The following is a 14,306-nucleotide window of genomic DNA, read 5'->3' on the forward strand; positions in this document are numbered from 1 at the left end:
CCAGAGGAAAGTGCCAACAGCATTATTTCCTTCCAAATTCTGAAAGAGATGCAATGTTCTTGGAGGTGGTGAGATTAGATTACAGCACAATTAATTGCTGGTGTCAAGCTTTCTGTTTTGAGTTCAGCCTCGGCTCTCATAAACCTGGTACTTCACCTTGCTATGATCTTTTGTCACCCTTCCCCCTTCTCTGCGTGAAATAGCAAAGGAACACAGAATAGCCACAACAACCACAATGTCACTGACAAAAACCAACAACCAAAAGGCATAAAGTCCAATAGTTAATGGAAATGCTATAGCTTAACCCTCTGCCCATAGGGAACTTTCTCCAGAAGAGGGTACAAGTAGATGAGAGGACATGAGACCAGGAGATCTTTTTTGAAGAGCTAACCATTGGAACATGGTAAGAAAAGCCCACGCAGCATCCAACACATGGGGATGGAGGAAGCAGCAATGGAGAGACTGCGTGGTCATCTGCTGTACATAGCCAAGCACTTCATTAAGCCAGTTTTATGAATAAGTGAATAAATAAAATCAGCTAGCTCCATCTGTTATTCACCCTAACCACAATAGGGTGGATTGATAGCTTATAGAGTGGGTTTTTGAGGAGATATGGAAAAAGTGCCCTTCCAGATTAATTCAAGGACAGTACTCTAAGGAGCCCGTTACCCATTTTTCAAACGTTCTTATGTTTATTTACTGAAACAACAGGAGTAATATGACATCATAAATCTTCTAAAAATTGAAATAGTAGTGCCAGCCTTGAAAGATTAATAATAAGGAATGCCTTTTAGAGTGCGCTCATGGAAATGTAATATGAATGATTAGTGTTTTTGAACATTAGAATTACAGTGTATAATTGTAATGTTATAGCAGCTATATAGGAGCCAGTGATCCCTTAATGGAATACAGTGTGACTTTAATTATTTACATGGAAAAATCACTGCTGATACAGCCCCTGAATGATAGACCTGCAGTTTCCTACACCCTGCAAGTGTTGTGTGGGAACAACATTGCTATCTATGCTGATATACCCAGCCCATGTTTATTATTTATTCAGTTATAAATTCTACCCTAAAAGGAGCTATGTGCTGAGGACTTAGATCATAGAGAAACCGGGGTGTCTCAGACTGGTGAGACATTGGCACAGGCTGCCCTGAGAAGTGGTAGAGTCACCGTCCCTGGAGGTGTTCAAGAAAAGGGGAGATGTGGCACTGAGGGACGTGGTTTAGTGGTACAGTGGTGAGGTGTGGATGGCCGCTAAACCAAGTGGCCTTCCCAACCTTAATGATTCTATGAGTCTCATCCGCAACAGCACGCTTAAAAACATAAGCATATATATTTGGGACACATTTCAGTATGTAAAGTCAGAAAAATAAAACAATCACCAAAAAGAAAACAAAAAACCAACCAAACAAACAACATACACCCCAGTTGTTCAGGTGCTTTTGAAATGCCTGTAATATTAAAAGCATAATAAAATGAAAAGCAGAATGTTACTATACTGCACAAAAGGCAGGACCTCGTATATTCAGTGATGTGTGCCAGGAATTCCTCTCCCTCTCCCTGTGAGAGAATATGGCCATGTGCAGGGAGCCCCTTGCAGGTCACAGCTGCCTGGGGATGAAGGTGTGTGCCCCTCTGCTCTCAGCCCCAGTTGAGGGGCTTGTGCATGCCAGGCTATCTCAGAGCAGGCTGCCCTTGCCTGGAGATCTTGCTGTAGAGCCTTGCTCCCACGAACAATTGATTTGATAGCAAAGGAAAGAAAGAAGTGGCATTTTTAAAATCCTCCCAGCCCCAGTCGAGGGATTCATCGTAAAACCACCAGACAGAATTCAGCAGAATGGAAATCCCTGCTCTGATAAGCCCCAGCCACGGAAGGTGTGGGAAGCCAAGTTCAGGGTGGAGGTGCTCCCGCTGGATGCCCCGCACTCCCTCATGCCTGGCTCTCGCCGCTGTTACTGACTGACCTGTGCTGTTACACATCGTTAATGTTAAAAAAAAAAGAGCAGCTAACGACATGGAGCTGCAAGCGGTTCACACCTGAACTGCAGCCTGTCCTTCTTGCTGGAAAAAAATAGCAGTTTGGTGAAACACCGATTCCAGACATTCCTGGTGCATGATCATGAACACGGGCGTATGACTTTGGCACGCACGGAACTGTAAACGCAGTATAGAAGAGCACATTTGTTAACACAGTTTATTGGCACACTTATTGGCAAAGCATACATAAAATACGGTTGTATTATATAACACACTGACTCACTGTGTCTTTACATGATGAGTTGAACATATTAATATGTAAATGAAAAAATTAGTTTCTTTTATAAAGTTTCACATAAATACACTGGAATAAAAAAAAAAAAAAAAAGCAAAACAAACCAAACAAACAAACAAAAAAAAAGGTTTGAGGGCTTTACAAAAATATTATACAAGAAATATACTATGAAAAGAAATAACAACAAAGCCAACTCAGGTACAATAATAAAAACACAAAAGTTTTAGATTTATTAAGCTGCCCACAAAGTTAATGGATTACATGGCTTTAAAATATCTGGATCAACAGCAATTTTACAAAGCATAAACTCTCATAGGACTGGGTGTCTTTTTCCACATAAAAATATTTCTCATGTCTTTGATGAAAAAAAGACATTTCTTGTTTCAGGATTTTCATTAAATGATGGAAAGTGTATCTACCGGCATCGGCTACGTGTGAATTAAAAACGCTGGATCCTTTAAACAATTAACCAGTGAAAGAAAAGTCAAAGAACTAAAGTTACTTTAAATTACTTTTCCTTAAAAGCTGTTTTTGTTTTTTCTTTTTTTTTTTTTTCTTTTTTTCTGAAACAAGAAATTCCAGGTGCAAGTCGAAAAGCAGAAAATATTTTACAATTGTAAAAAGTTGTACATAGTTACGTTAATGAGATCCTGAGCACTGATGATTTGGTAAAATATGGCCATTGTTTGATGAGGAAAAAAACAACCCCTCCAATAGAAACGCATCGTCAGAAATTTGCTGTGAAACGCTATTTAAGTTTCAATTACTTTAATGAAGGTCAGTGCCAGTATCGCGTTGTATGTGGAAGCTTCCAGGGAACGTATATGGAAGCTTACATGAGATTTTTCTCTAATTAAAAAGAAATCAGACTGATTTAGTTTAGAAATAGATACTGTATCCATTGAAAGGTTTCTTTAGCTTGTTTCGAAGGATGCTGTGAAACAGTAATTAATAACCCGCTGACATACACGGCAGTGGGTGCTGCTGCAGAACAACCTATTGGGAAGCTTGTGGTGTGGGGTTTTCAGATTTAGTCTCCTGGTTAGCAGGAGGTTTGCTGTTCCACGGGCTGTTATTTCCCAGTGCAGGTGAATTGTTGAAATCTTCTTCATCATCCATGCCGTTTGCTGCATCGTACTGTGTATTCTCTAATCTAGTGATAAGCCTTTCGTCTTCGTCTCCAAATTCGCCTCCCATCAGAGTCGGTTCTCCTACCACCATCACATCCTGTGAACAGCACCCAATATTTGTTATATGGAAACCTTGAGAGAGAAAAAATCAACTTGAAAAAATTATGTTAGAGCATCTGCATCTCTTAATTTTGTGACATTTGAACAACAGAGTTAAAAGTGCCTGCACAGTAAGAACCAGGAGACAGGCTTACACTTTGTTTCTAGTTTAAGTGAAATACCATTAACACAACATCTCTCTAGCCGTGTGCTCGTGGCTCTGGATCTCAGGAGCCCCAGAACAGAAAAGCAGGTAGATGGAATTCTTTTTAGGAAAACAAGCAGGCTATGAAACTGCCTTAAAGTCCTGCTTGAGGAATTCAGGCTTTATCCAGCCTTTCTTTCCTGAGCCATTTCATATGGAAAGGCACCAGGGTGCTTCTCAGTTGCAGCTCTGTGCTACACATCTTTTAAAACTAGATTTAAAGAAACCACATTTCTTATCCTTGGACTTTTCAAATGTGGAGCACGGCACTCTATTAAAGATGGTAACTCTCTTATCCTTAGCCAGCCAAGCCCTTTTACGCATCCAGTATACTTGACATTCTGCTACTTAATTATGGTAATTAATTTAGGTAAAGTTTTCGATAAAAACAATGTTCACACTGATTTGACAATTTGCATAGCTAATTAAGTCATTAGCAAAAACCTGCTGATTGCCAACAAGCCCTGAATTTACCATCTGTTATTTCATGGTGCCTGTCACCTAACTCCATGTAGGCAACCCTGCCGCCAATCTGTGCAGTAAGAGGACCAATCTGTCCAGCTGGTACCGTAAAAGGAAGATGAAGAGGGCTAATTATAATTACACTGATGAAACTAGTAGTCATCAAAAACTGAAGCATGCAAGAAAGAAAGGATTCATCTAATCACTGCTTTAGGTACAAATTGTCCCTCCATGAAAACAAGTAAACCGCCTACTGTACTCCAGTGCATCACAGATTTGCTGCAGTATATCTAAGCAGCATGGGATAGAAAGGTGCAAACTTGAGATTGGAAAGCAAAGGTGCAAAGCCAGAGAGCTCTCTTGTTCTCTCTGAAAATTAGGCTGCTGTGCTAGCCACTACAAGAAGTATGAGGGATGCATATTTTCATGCAGCTCAGGTGGCAGGGCATCAGGTAACATTTGGCTAAAGTGCAGTCATTCCAGATGTCTAGCTTTCTACCTGCTGACTTAACAAGCCCTTCACAGAATCCTAGAGAACAACAGATTCATGTTTTAAAGGATCTGTTCCTCCTTATGAATGTAAAAGCATTTGTAGACAGGAAACAGAAGACAAATGCTTACATATAATGCTTTTTGTTAAAATCTGCTATGTACTTATTTCCCCACAAAACAATACAAATTACTGCCTCTATTTATGCTGCTTCTTGATATCCCTTAGCAAAGGCTGATATGCTACAGAAGAATGTTTACATCACATCTTCAGCCTGTGCTACGTGACAAATTTGTGAGTAGATGGCTACTGCTGCATATCTTTTCACATTCTCTACATCTCGTTACTCCACCTATCCATAAAATCCTTTGTTAAATCGAACACGCATAGCTTTGCAACATAGAAGTTTAAAAGACAAAGGTGTTTATAACGAAAAGTCTCTTCTAATTCATTTCATCCCCCTAAACAGCAGAAAATGTATAGTGTGCACTGCTGAAGCGGACCTGACCTCAATGCATTGTGAGAGCATTAACGACAAGAGACCTGGCAGAGAGCAAATTGGATCGGAGCGTGCAGTGATACGTCAGGCAAAAAGGACCACAGTGACTGAGATACAGAATCACAGACCGAGGTGGCAACATCTCCTTTTACTTCAGTGCTTGTGAGCATGGACCCTGATGCTGCCTCAAGTTCTGTGTATTGCCATACCAGGAAGAGGTCAGCAACTTGGATGAGACTTAGAGAAATGCATCAAAAATAACTACGGGGCTAGAAAAGCTGGCTGGGGAGGCCATGGAAAAGAATTAACTGCGTATTGCATAGTCCAAATGACTGGGAGGGGTAAATATCCTTAATAGCTGCTAGTGCTGAAAGGAAGAGTATTGTAAGTTTAGGCCAATCTGAAGTACTAGGGCACTAGGATGATACTAAGTAAATGAAAATGTAACCCCCACTGATAAGACAATATTCCTGTTGCTGAGAACTGCAGGCTGAGGATTAATGACCCCAGTAGAATAGTGCTAGCTTCGCTGATCGGGTCTCCTCACAGTGGACTGGGAAAAACCTCAATCTGCAGTAGGGGACGTTCATGCATCAGTGGGGAGATACTCAGTGACCTTGTAAGTATTTCCATCTCTAATTTCTCAGGCTCTTTGCAAACATTATTCCTTAATTTAATGACACCCACTGAGAGGACAGTTTGCACTTATATTTCTCTCCATGCCACTCTCTCTCTCTCTCTGGGAATTAAACTACAATTATATTGAGGTTAGCGGAGTTTTCCCTCATTCTATTTAAGAAACAGATATGACAGCATGAATTACAGGACATTAAAAGAATATATATACTCTCTCTATATATCTCTATATATGTATATTCTTGACAATCCTGCTGCTTATACTATGTCAGGCAAAAATACTTTCTCAGGAAGCGCACATGCTGGTTCCTCCCCAGAGAGGATTCTGCTCCTCAGACTGAAAAGCTGAAGACCCCACCGAGTGTACCCCATTGAACCTCCACTCACTAATTCCCGTGCAATGACCACCAACCTCTGAGGAGGACTGGAAGTGACTCCTTTTAGAGCCCCTCAATGCTTCTCCTTAAATTGGCCAGTGGGGGTCACTGCTGTTGAATGACACAAGGCTCCATCCCTCCCAGGGTTGAGGCTGCAGCTCTGGAGTGCTCCTAGCTCCTGCTCATGGAGTGAGAAGCAGAATCCAAGAATTAAACCCTAGTCTCTTGCACGCAGCATACACTGCTATGGCCTAGTTATGGTAGCACATATTTGACTAGATTAGTTTAAAAAAAGATTTAGACTGTAGTCACTCAATCTTATTAATTTACTCTGTGATTAGAAACAACATTTTTGGTCAAGGAATGTCTCACGATAGTAAAATATGACTTCAGTGAAGCACTGTAAATAACGCAGTGGCTGTTTTACATTATCCAATAGAAATGTATTATTTTATATTATAACCACAAAGCAGCTTTCATTTGTATCACCCCTTTTGTCCTGCAATATCCCTAATCACTATCCAAACTGAAATTGATGCACATAAACTACACACAGATCACTTCAGACACAACTCAAATGCAAGCACTTCTATTTAACAGACCTGTTGTTTCTCAGGCTTCCACTTTTTTTATACCTAGCCTCAACATTTAGCTCTGCGATACCCAGCTACATAACTAGGCTTTTTAACTTGGGATTTTAAAGATCATCCTGTGACTAATCAATGTCTTACTGGTAGATGGAGGTTAAAAAACATTATTACAGTGAGCAATGTAAAATTCCCCATGCTGATGCCTGCCATCTTTGCTTTGCTATTTTATTTTGCTTTGTTGTTAATTTGCTTTGTTAATACATAAACCAGCTCAGGTGTCACAGTCCTCAGAAGTACACAAACAGTGCTTCACAAGCCTGAGACACCCAAAAACACCTGAAACTATCAAGTAGAAGTTTTAAACAGGCCTCGCGCTCCAGGGACTGAAAGTTGCACAAGTTTTAGCAGCCAGCACATTTGTAAGTGCAGAGTCAAAAGAAGAAAGGTATCTGTCTATCTCCTCCTTACTTTTTTAGTGATAGTGCTGATTATTTTAATAACTGACTTTGTAACTCCCTGCCACAAAAAGTATTAATTACTCAGAACACCACTGTTGCCCTCCACAGTAATGGTCACTACCAAGATAAAAACATCAGCCTGCCATTTGTGTTGAAATGATCTGTAGAAACAGAACTGACACTTTAATTAGGTTTCAGAGTAAACACTTTCTAGAGGAAAATGGTTATCTTTCACATCTCATCATAGTCCTCCCTGTTAACTTGACATTCTGGCCTTGTTTGGTACATTTTTCTTAAAGCGCAACAACTGGAAACCAATTTGCTCACTCTCATCTGCTTAAGGCTAAATCTCAGATTCTGAATTGCACTGTTCTGAGACACAGTAGAATTTCTGACACTAATCTTCTAGCCCCACAACTGCAGCTTCTGTAGTACAACATCCATTACGAAACACCTGAACCTACCCCCTTTTTCTGAAACACGTAAGAGATTCTATTGCTGCATTTTGCATTAGCAGGTTTATTTATGGATTTGGCTCTCTGAGGAGCTTACAAAGAACTACAAAGAGAAATAGAGATTATAGAGGTATGTAACACATTTAAAGAGTGCAAGGGGGCTCTAATTAAGACTCTGGACGTAACAAAGAACATTTGATTTACTTAGCGGCATGTAGTGATGCTTTATTCTTTCCAACACAAATGATATCTCATTGGGTTCTTGGTTACAGTATTACACGCAACAGGATCTTCATTAGTAAATGAAAGCAAAATCCACCTACCAGTTCTATAGAATCCTAGAGCAATGGTTCTTAGAATTTGCAAGAGTTGTGGACTGCTGTCACATTTTCAAACTCAAAGAGATTAAAACGGATCGATGTGAACTGTTTTCATTAAACTTAACTGAAAGTGACTTTTAAGTGATATGTCTGCATGGACTGCTTCTGATCATCTTATACCTGTAATCCACAAATCACAGTGTAAAGGGCATTGGTTGGCATAGAAGAGTCTGGTTTCAAAAGACGGTTTTATTTGAAACAGAATAATAATAATAAAAATTAAAAAAAATTAAAAAAAAATAAAAAAAAAGAAATCAGATCTTAACCTGTGAAGAGGCAAGAAAACGGAGCAAAGATGTGGAAGAACAATGCAGTTAGCTTCAAATACTAGAGGAAATCCGTGAAGTGGAAATGATAAACAATGAGTCACCAAAATTAGATATCTAGCTTTCCTTGAAATTAGAGGAAAGATAACATTAGAAAGACAAGCTTTGTGTGACCCTTGCAGGAGAAGCCTTGCCTATCTTTGCTCTCTGTTTGGAGGAAAAAGGTAATCCCAGTAACAATGGGTTGACATTTTTCCAAAGATCAGATATGATCAAGATCAGGAACAAATGTGAGAACAGTTCTAATGAATGGAATCCACTGAGACTAAGACAGATGAGTGGACATTTCCTGGGTCCCTGTTTTGTCAACTTACTCTACACCCCAAACAAAAGGGAGTACATTTGTGGAAACATTGGAATTACTCAACCTGCACCATCAGGAGCCTGAGAGAAGCAAACTCCTGATAAGAGAAATATCAGTATTTATGCTATTGGATGGACTTCAGTGGCATTTGGTTGTGCTTCCAATGAGCTGCAGTGTATTGCCTCAGTATCTATGGATTCAAGTCAAAAGAATCACCAAATAACTGAAAGGCCAACCTACACACGAGTTCTGCAGTGTAATCATGTAACAGAGTGGCTAACTATGTTTGACTGAAGAAAGCTCCCAGTATGTATGAAAGTGTTAAACGAGGGCCTTGGGAAGAAATAGTCCCACTGACAAGAGAAGATGCTGAAGGTCTGCAACCAGTAGCATGAGAACTAACACAAGCATGGAAGCCATATTATATGGAAAATAAGTACAACAGAGTGCAAGTGACTGTCATAAGGGCAAAACATTGTATTTTACTTAGCAGAGCTGAGGAAGTATAAAAAAGTTAGAGATATGAGTACAGCATGAGAGTGACCCTGTTGAAAATACTGATGAGAGTGATCATGCATATCTACCCACTGTCAGAGATCCTTAAGATAATTTTGAAGACTATGTCATTAAACATGTATCAGAACATGTCAGCATGGTCAAAGTGCTAATAAATTTAAGGCAACAAAAAGGGCACAGACAATACTGGTTGATTAGGTTTCGGTAGCTGAACTTCAAGTTGCAGCACTAAACTGACCCACACATGGAAATACAACGCAATGATTTCACTTTCTGGGCTTGGACTTGCATTGTCAGTGCAGTCCCTGCTTGAAGAACAGATCAGAAAATACACAGGTAGAGGGAATGGCACTACCTCCTATTAATGAAGAAGTAGCTATATAAGACAAAAAACAGCTACATACCAAAATTTGCTCAACATTATGTTTTAATCTGAAGATCTGCAAGGTGTCATGGAGAAAATGAGAAATGTCTGAAGCTTCAAACTTTCTCACAGCCAACAGCACCATAGCAGCTTTCAAGCCACTGTCCTGAAAATTTACAATTTGCCTTTCCAGATGTGAAATCCTCATTACAGAAACAGAAGCCAATGGTGCGAGTGAGAAGACTGGATGAGAGATATGCTAAGTTCACCTACTTTGTAGGGTGTACACAGCATTACTGTAGAAGCAAAATTGAATAATTATTTATGTTCTAAATCAAGAAACATTACATAGAGTAGAGGTCAAGGAAACATTCTCTAACCATGATTAATTTATTATCAAGGATGAAACAACATAGAAGCACAAAACAGACAGGAAATTAGATTCTACAATGGTGGAGAGGCTATCTTTGCTAGCTGGAAAGAAACCATTGGAGAGAAAGAGGAAGCTTACATCTGGACTATATGATTTTACATTAATGCAGGTGTGGCATGAATATGAACTCATTCCTGTGGTTCTCCAGAAAGGGTGATGGGAAAAATGGAACTGGAACCAACTAGCTTGTGAGCCATGTGGACAGAAGCAGCAGTGATTTAATTCCTTTTTTCCAATAATAACACTTTTAATGCAGAAAGCAAATGCATATTAGGAAAATAAAACACCAAGTACTAACTGATTCAGTGAGGTAAAGTTAAGAGAAAGAAACAGGGTATCTCTATTATGAAGATAAACTGAAAGACATCTGATACTGACTGGACAAAGGGAAAACTAAAAGAGGGGATTTAGGTTAGATGTTAGGAAGAATTCCTTATTCAGAGAGTGGTGGGGCACTGCAGCAGGCTGCCCAGAGAAGCTGTGGATTCTCCATTCTTGGTTAAGTTCAAGGCCAAGCTGGATGGGGCCCTGGGCTGCCTGAGCTGGTAGGGGGTTAGAACTTTAACCCTTCCAACATAGGCTGTTCTATGATTCTATGAAACAGAAAGTAAGTTAATGCCGTCTGCTGCTAACTTCAGAAAGCAACAGCATATCTGCTATAAGAAGGCCAACATGAAAGAATGCATAATTTTGAAGAAACGCAGTAGCATCTCCCTATTTAACTGAAAAGTGTTAAATAGTTTTACACCAAAATATCATACCACTAAAATTATTTTGAGTTCTGTCTATCCTACAGATTTGCCCAAAAATCATTTCCATCTGGTTTGCTATCTTTGCCTTGGGGAAGATGGGAAGAACTGCTGGTATGTCAAATCAAACAGCTAAGTATTTTCCACTGTGCTAAGCAGAAGAGTCCTAAAAACAGAACCCGATCCTCCATAAAAGAAGAGTTTGGACCATCTCGTTATTTTGGTACAGGAAGCAAACAATATTGAAAAAAGCATAGCTACTCAGCTTCCTAAAAATCAGTGAAGACTGAAAATTCATCCCTCATATCATGATAAACTTCATCACGGTGTCTCAGATGCTCAACTAATATCCCCGTCAGGAAGAGTAGCCTTGACTGCTTCACCTGTCAGGAGTAGCCTCTGAATACCTGAGTCAGCTTGAGTATCAGGGGGAGTGACAGACAGCTATCAGAGGGCCCAATTACACTCAAATTTATGAGTACACATGGCTGCCACTGAGGCCAACAAAAGTCAATGACGCCTCTCCCGGGAGAGCAGGCCTCAGAGAAGCAGGAGGTCAGACCCTGCCTGTGTTGAATGAAGCTCAGGGCAGAGAGTAGCCAAGATAAAGTGATCTTCCTGACTTTCAAACTTGGAGACAGCAGGGAACCAGGAGGTTGCTCAGTTTTACACCTAATTGCTGTTTTCTCATAAATATGGTTGATCATTGGTCCAATGGGATTTCTGGCAGACACAATCAGTGAGGCAGAATGGTCTGTGACATGAGGGGATCAGGTAGCTGGCATTCTGACTGCTCTGTGCTGCCAGAAAAGCCCAGAGTTGCCTATATTAGGGAAAGAATCTGACTCTAGACATAGGAGCCATGTGAGAATTTTAATATGACAAGGAGAAAATATGAGTTTAATGTACTGAAACTCAAAGCTGTTGAAAGTTAGTGGATTGCTGAATTGGTTGCTAAACAAAAATCTTCGTTTCATTTCTCTAGTGTTAGTCTACTCCTCTTTTTCATCTGGGTATTCAAGTTTTCTAGGAAATGCCTGCTTCATGCTGACAAAAGGCCTGTATTCTTTGTCAAGCTTCAGAAGAGACCTAGCTCTTTCCTATCTGCTGATGAGAAATCCAATAAAAATCCCCGAGATTCCACTTTATAGTTCCTATACTACCAAATAATCTCCCTAGCTTTAAAATGCATGAGCTATCTTCTTATAGATTAAGACACATTTTGTCACAATTCAGAGTCAGATTAACCCTATATCGTGACTAAGGCAATAAACGAGACATCGTTAAAATGACAAGAAATGACTTGGTGTTTCCCTACATAATTAGGATGCCAACAGTTACAGATAGCAGAGGGAATAAACTGAGACCCATATTCAAAGGGATCTATCTTCTGCAAATGGAGTGGTTTGATATAGAGATAACATCTGCAGGCAAATTTACTCATAACTTGTTCTACTTCAGCAATTGAACTCAGCACCAATTAGAGATGAGGTACTAATGGAGAGAGATGAGCAATCTGCTCAAGTATGATAACGCCGCTGCACAGGGGCTCATTCTCACTTAGCAGCGGGTGCATGGACATCTTCAAGAGACTCTCAGTGCTCATACTACAGCTGAAAACACAAGGCCCAGTTGAGTCCTACCACCACTGGAAAAACTACTGATGAGTTGGCCCCAGCCCTAAAAACTCACATCCACTCCTCAGGATAGCCCTGTGTGAGTGTCAGTCATTAAAGCTGCACTGAAGAATGGCTTCTTCACACCTCCCCACTAATTCTTCATTTTCCACGGTGTACTATGCAAGGTTGCTTTTTGCCTATTACAGTTTTGCTCAAGAATGCACCTTCTTTACAAAGAAAGAATTTAAGCACTGTAAGTGATTCAGGCCTAAAAGGAAAGTGAGACTTACAGGTACCTGACTTGATAGACTCAGGTTTGCAGCAGCTGACTTTTTCTTGCTGTTGGTACTATTTGCGTTGTTCCCAGCACTGCTGTTCGAAGTGCTGCTGGTAGAGTTTTTCCTTTTTCTCCGTTTGGTTGTCGGTTGTCTTGTGGGTTCTGCTGCAGTAGAAGGGTAAGAAGAAAAGCCAATGGTAGATACCGTAAAGTGTTTCAGAAGCGCTGCAATATATTTTCATCTTCTTTTAAATTCACAAGTTTATTATTAGTAGTAATAAGTGGATTTAGATATGAACCTTAGAATAATACTTGAACCAAAGCCAGTGGTTTCTGCTTTCAATTTTGTGTAATAGACAACGTTCATTTTTCCAGATTATCTATAATGATATAAGAAAGTATTTTACTAGTGGGAGTATCACGGTAACAATCAGGAAACTCAAAGGCACTGTGCAGCTTGCTAAGAGTTTTGCTAACCAAAAATGCAGGTCCTGTTCTAATGCAGGTCATAGTCTCAGCTGCCCCAGCCAGAGACAAAGAGACAAGACAGCTTTCTGCCCTGCTGGCTGCTATTGGTACAGTATATGAGCAAGGAGCATGTAATTCCCTTCTAATGATGATATGGGCTTAATCTTTAAAACTGACACGCACAAGCAACATGTGAAAGAGTGCTGAATGCCAGTTCTGTGTGAATCTTACAAACTTAGACCGAATCAGAACAATTACATAACTTCTCCTATACCAGAGTAGAATAAAGGTGGCAGCTGCACTTTTCAAAATGTGGCTTTGGCATCCATGCAAACAGACTTAAATACACAGAGCGTTAATAATCTGAGAAAAGGGAGAACTATTATTTTGAGGTGTAAGAGGAAAGAGACTAGGTCCAGGCCTGGAAATTCCATTACATGGGTCTCAAAGACAATTGATTATGAATTGTTGCTATAATTTCAGACTCACAGCAGGAAGCTGACTTACACAAACTACGAATTCTAATGGAGTCAGTAAGCATTTTGCATTCTATCTACATGAGGCTTTTTTTTTTGGTAATAAATTACATCCGATGCATTTGAGTGTGCACATCCATAGTACTTGCCTTACGTTATGTTGCACCAGACTGAAATCATGGAAAATCAGAATCATTTTCAGGAACACTTCTGGAGCAGTGCTAATTGTTATTACTTCCCTTTGCAAACAGATTTGCAGCAAAATTTCCCAGTGTTTTGATATTCTCTCAATTATAAAAGAAATAAAATACTGGAAATCAAACATACCTGGTGGGGCCACCATTCTCTGCCATTTTTGAAACAAGCAAGTCTTCAAGCAGTCTCGAGGACTTAGATTGTAAGTTTTATGTCTTGACATCAGTTCCTGCATTGGCTCCAGTATTACACACAACTGGAAGATAAAAAAAAATCAAAATCAAATGATTTCATCTGATGAGAGATTCAGCTGATCAGTATTTACATAGCTGGAAGGTACATCCTTGGCTTTTTTGTTTGTTTGTTTTGCCCTTTGTAACACAGCATGCCTCTTATGGCTCAGTTCAATCTGCGCTGCGATTGCAGGATCAAAACTCTGAACTGAGAAAACTTTTGCTCACTATTTGACATCTTAAGTATTAAAAACAAACAAAAACAGATAAACTTCAACTCTGGTCTT

The 14,306-nt window shown here is 39.8% G+C and overlaps 1 protein-coding gene across 9 annotated transcripts in view; it reads right to left on the bottom strand.

Moving 5' to 3' along the window:
• Positions 1-2,175: 2,175 nt before the first annotated feature.
• Positions 2,176-14,306, bottom strand: part of LDB2 (LIM domain binding 2) — a 206,628-nt gene continuing 194,497 nt past the window's right edge. The window contains exons 6-9 of one of the 9 annotated variants that reach the window (XM_072336114.1): positions 13,919-14,042; positions 12,661-12,809; positions 6,212-6,354; positions 2,176-3,505 (exon numbers count right to left, since the gene is read on the bottom strand). In XM_072336114.1, coding sequence (XP_072192215.1) covers positions 6,250-6,354; positions 12,661-12,809; positions 13,919-14,042 — 378 coding nt within the window. In that variant the 3' untranslated portion in view covers positions 2,176-3,505; positions 6,212-6,249. Of the gene's footprint in view, positions 3,541-6,211; positions 6,355-12,660; positions 12,813-13,918; positions 14,043-14,306 lie in introns of all 9 variants that reach the window. The other 8 variants (XM_072336116.1, XM_072336115.1, XM_072336112.1 and 5 more) reach the window with 8 other exon arrangements.

This window comes from Excalfactoria chinensis, chromosome 4 (assembly GCF_039878825.1).
Source record: "Excalfactoria chinensis isolate bCotChi1 chromosome 4, bCotChi1.hap2, whole genome shotgun sequence".
Taxonomy (NCBI): Eukaryota; Metazoa; Chordata; class Aves; order Galliformes; family Phasianidae; genus Excalfactoria; species Excalfactoria chinensis.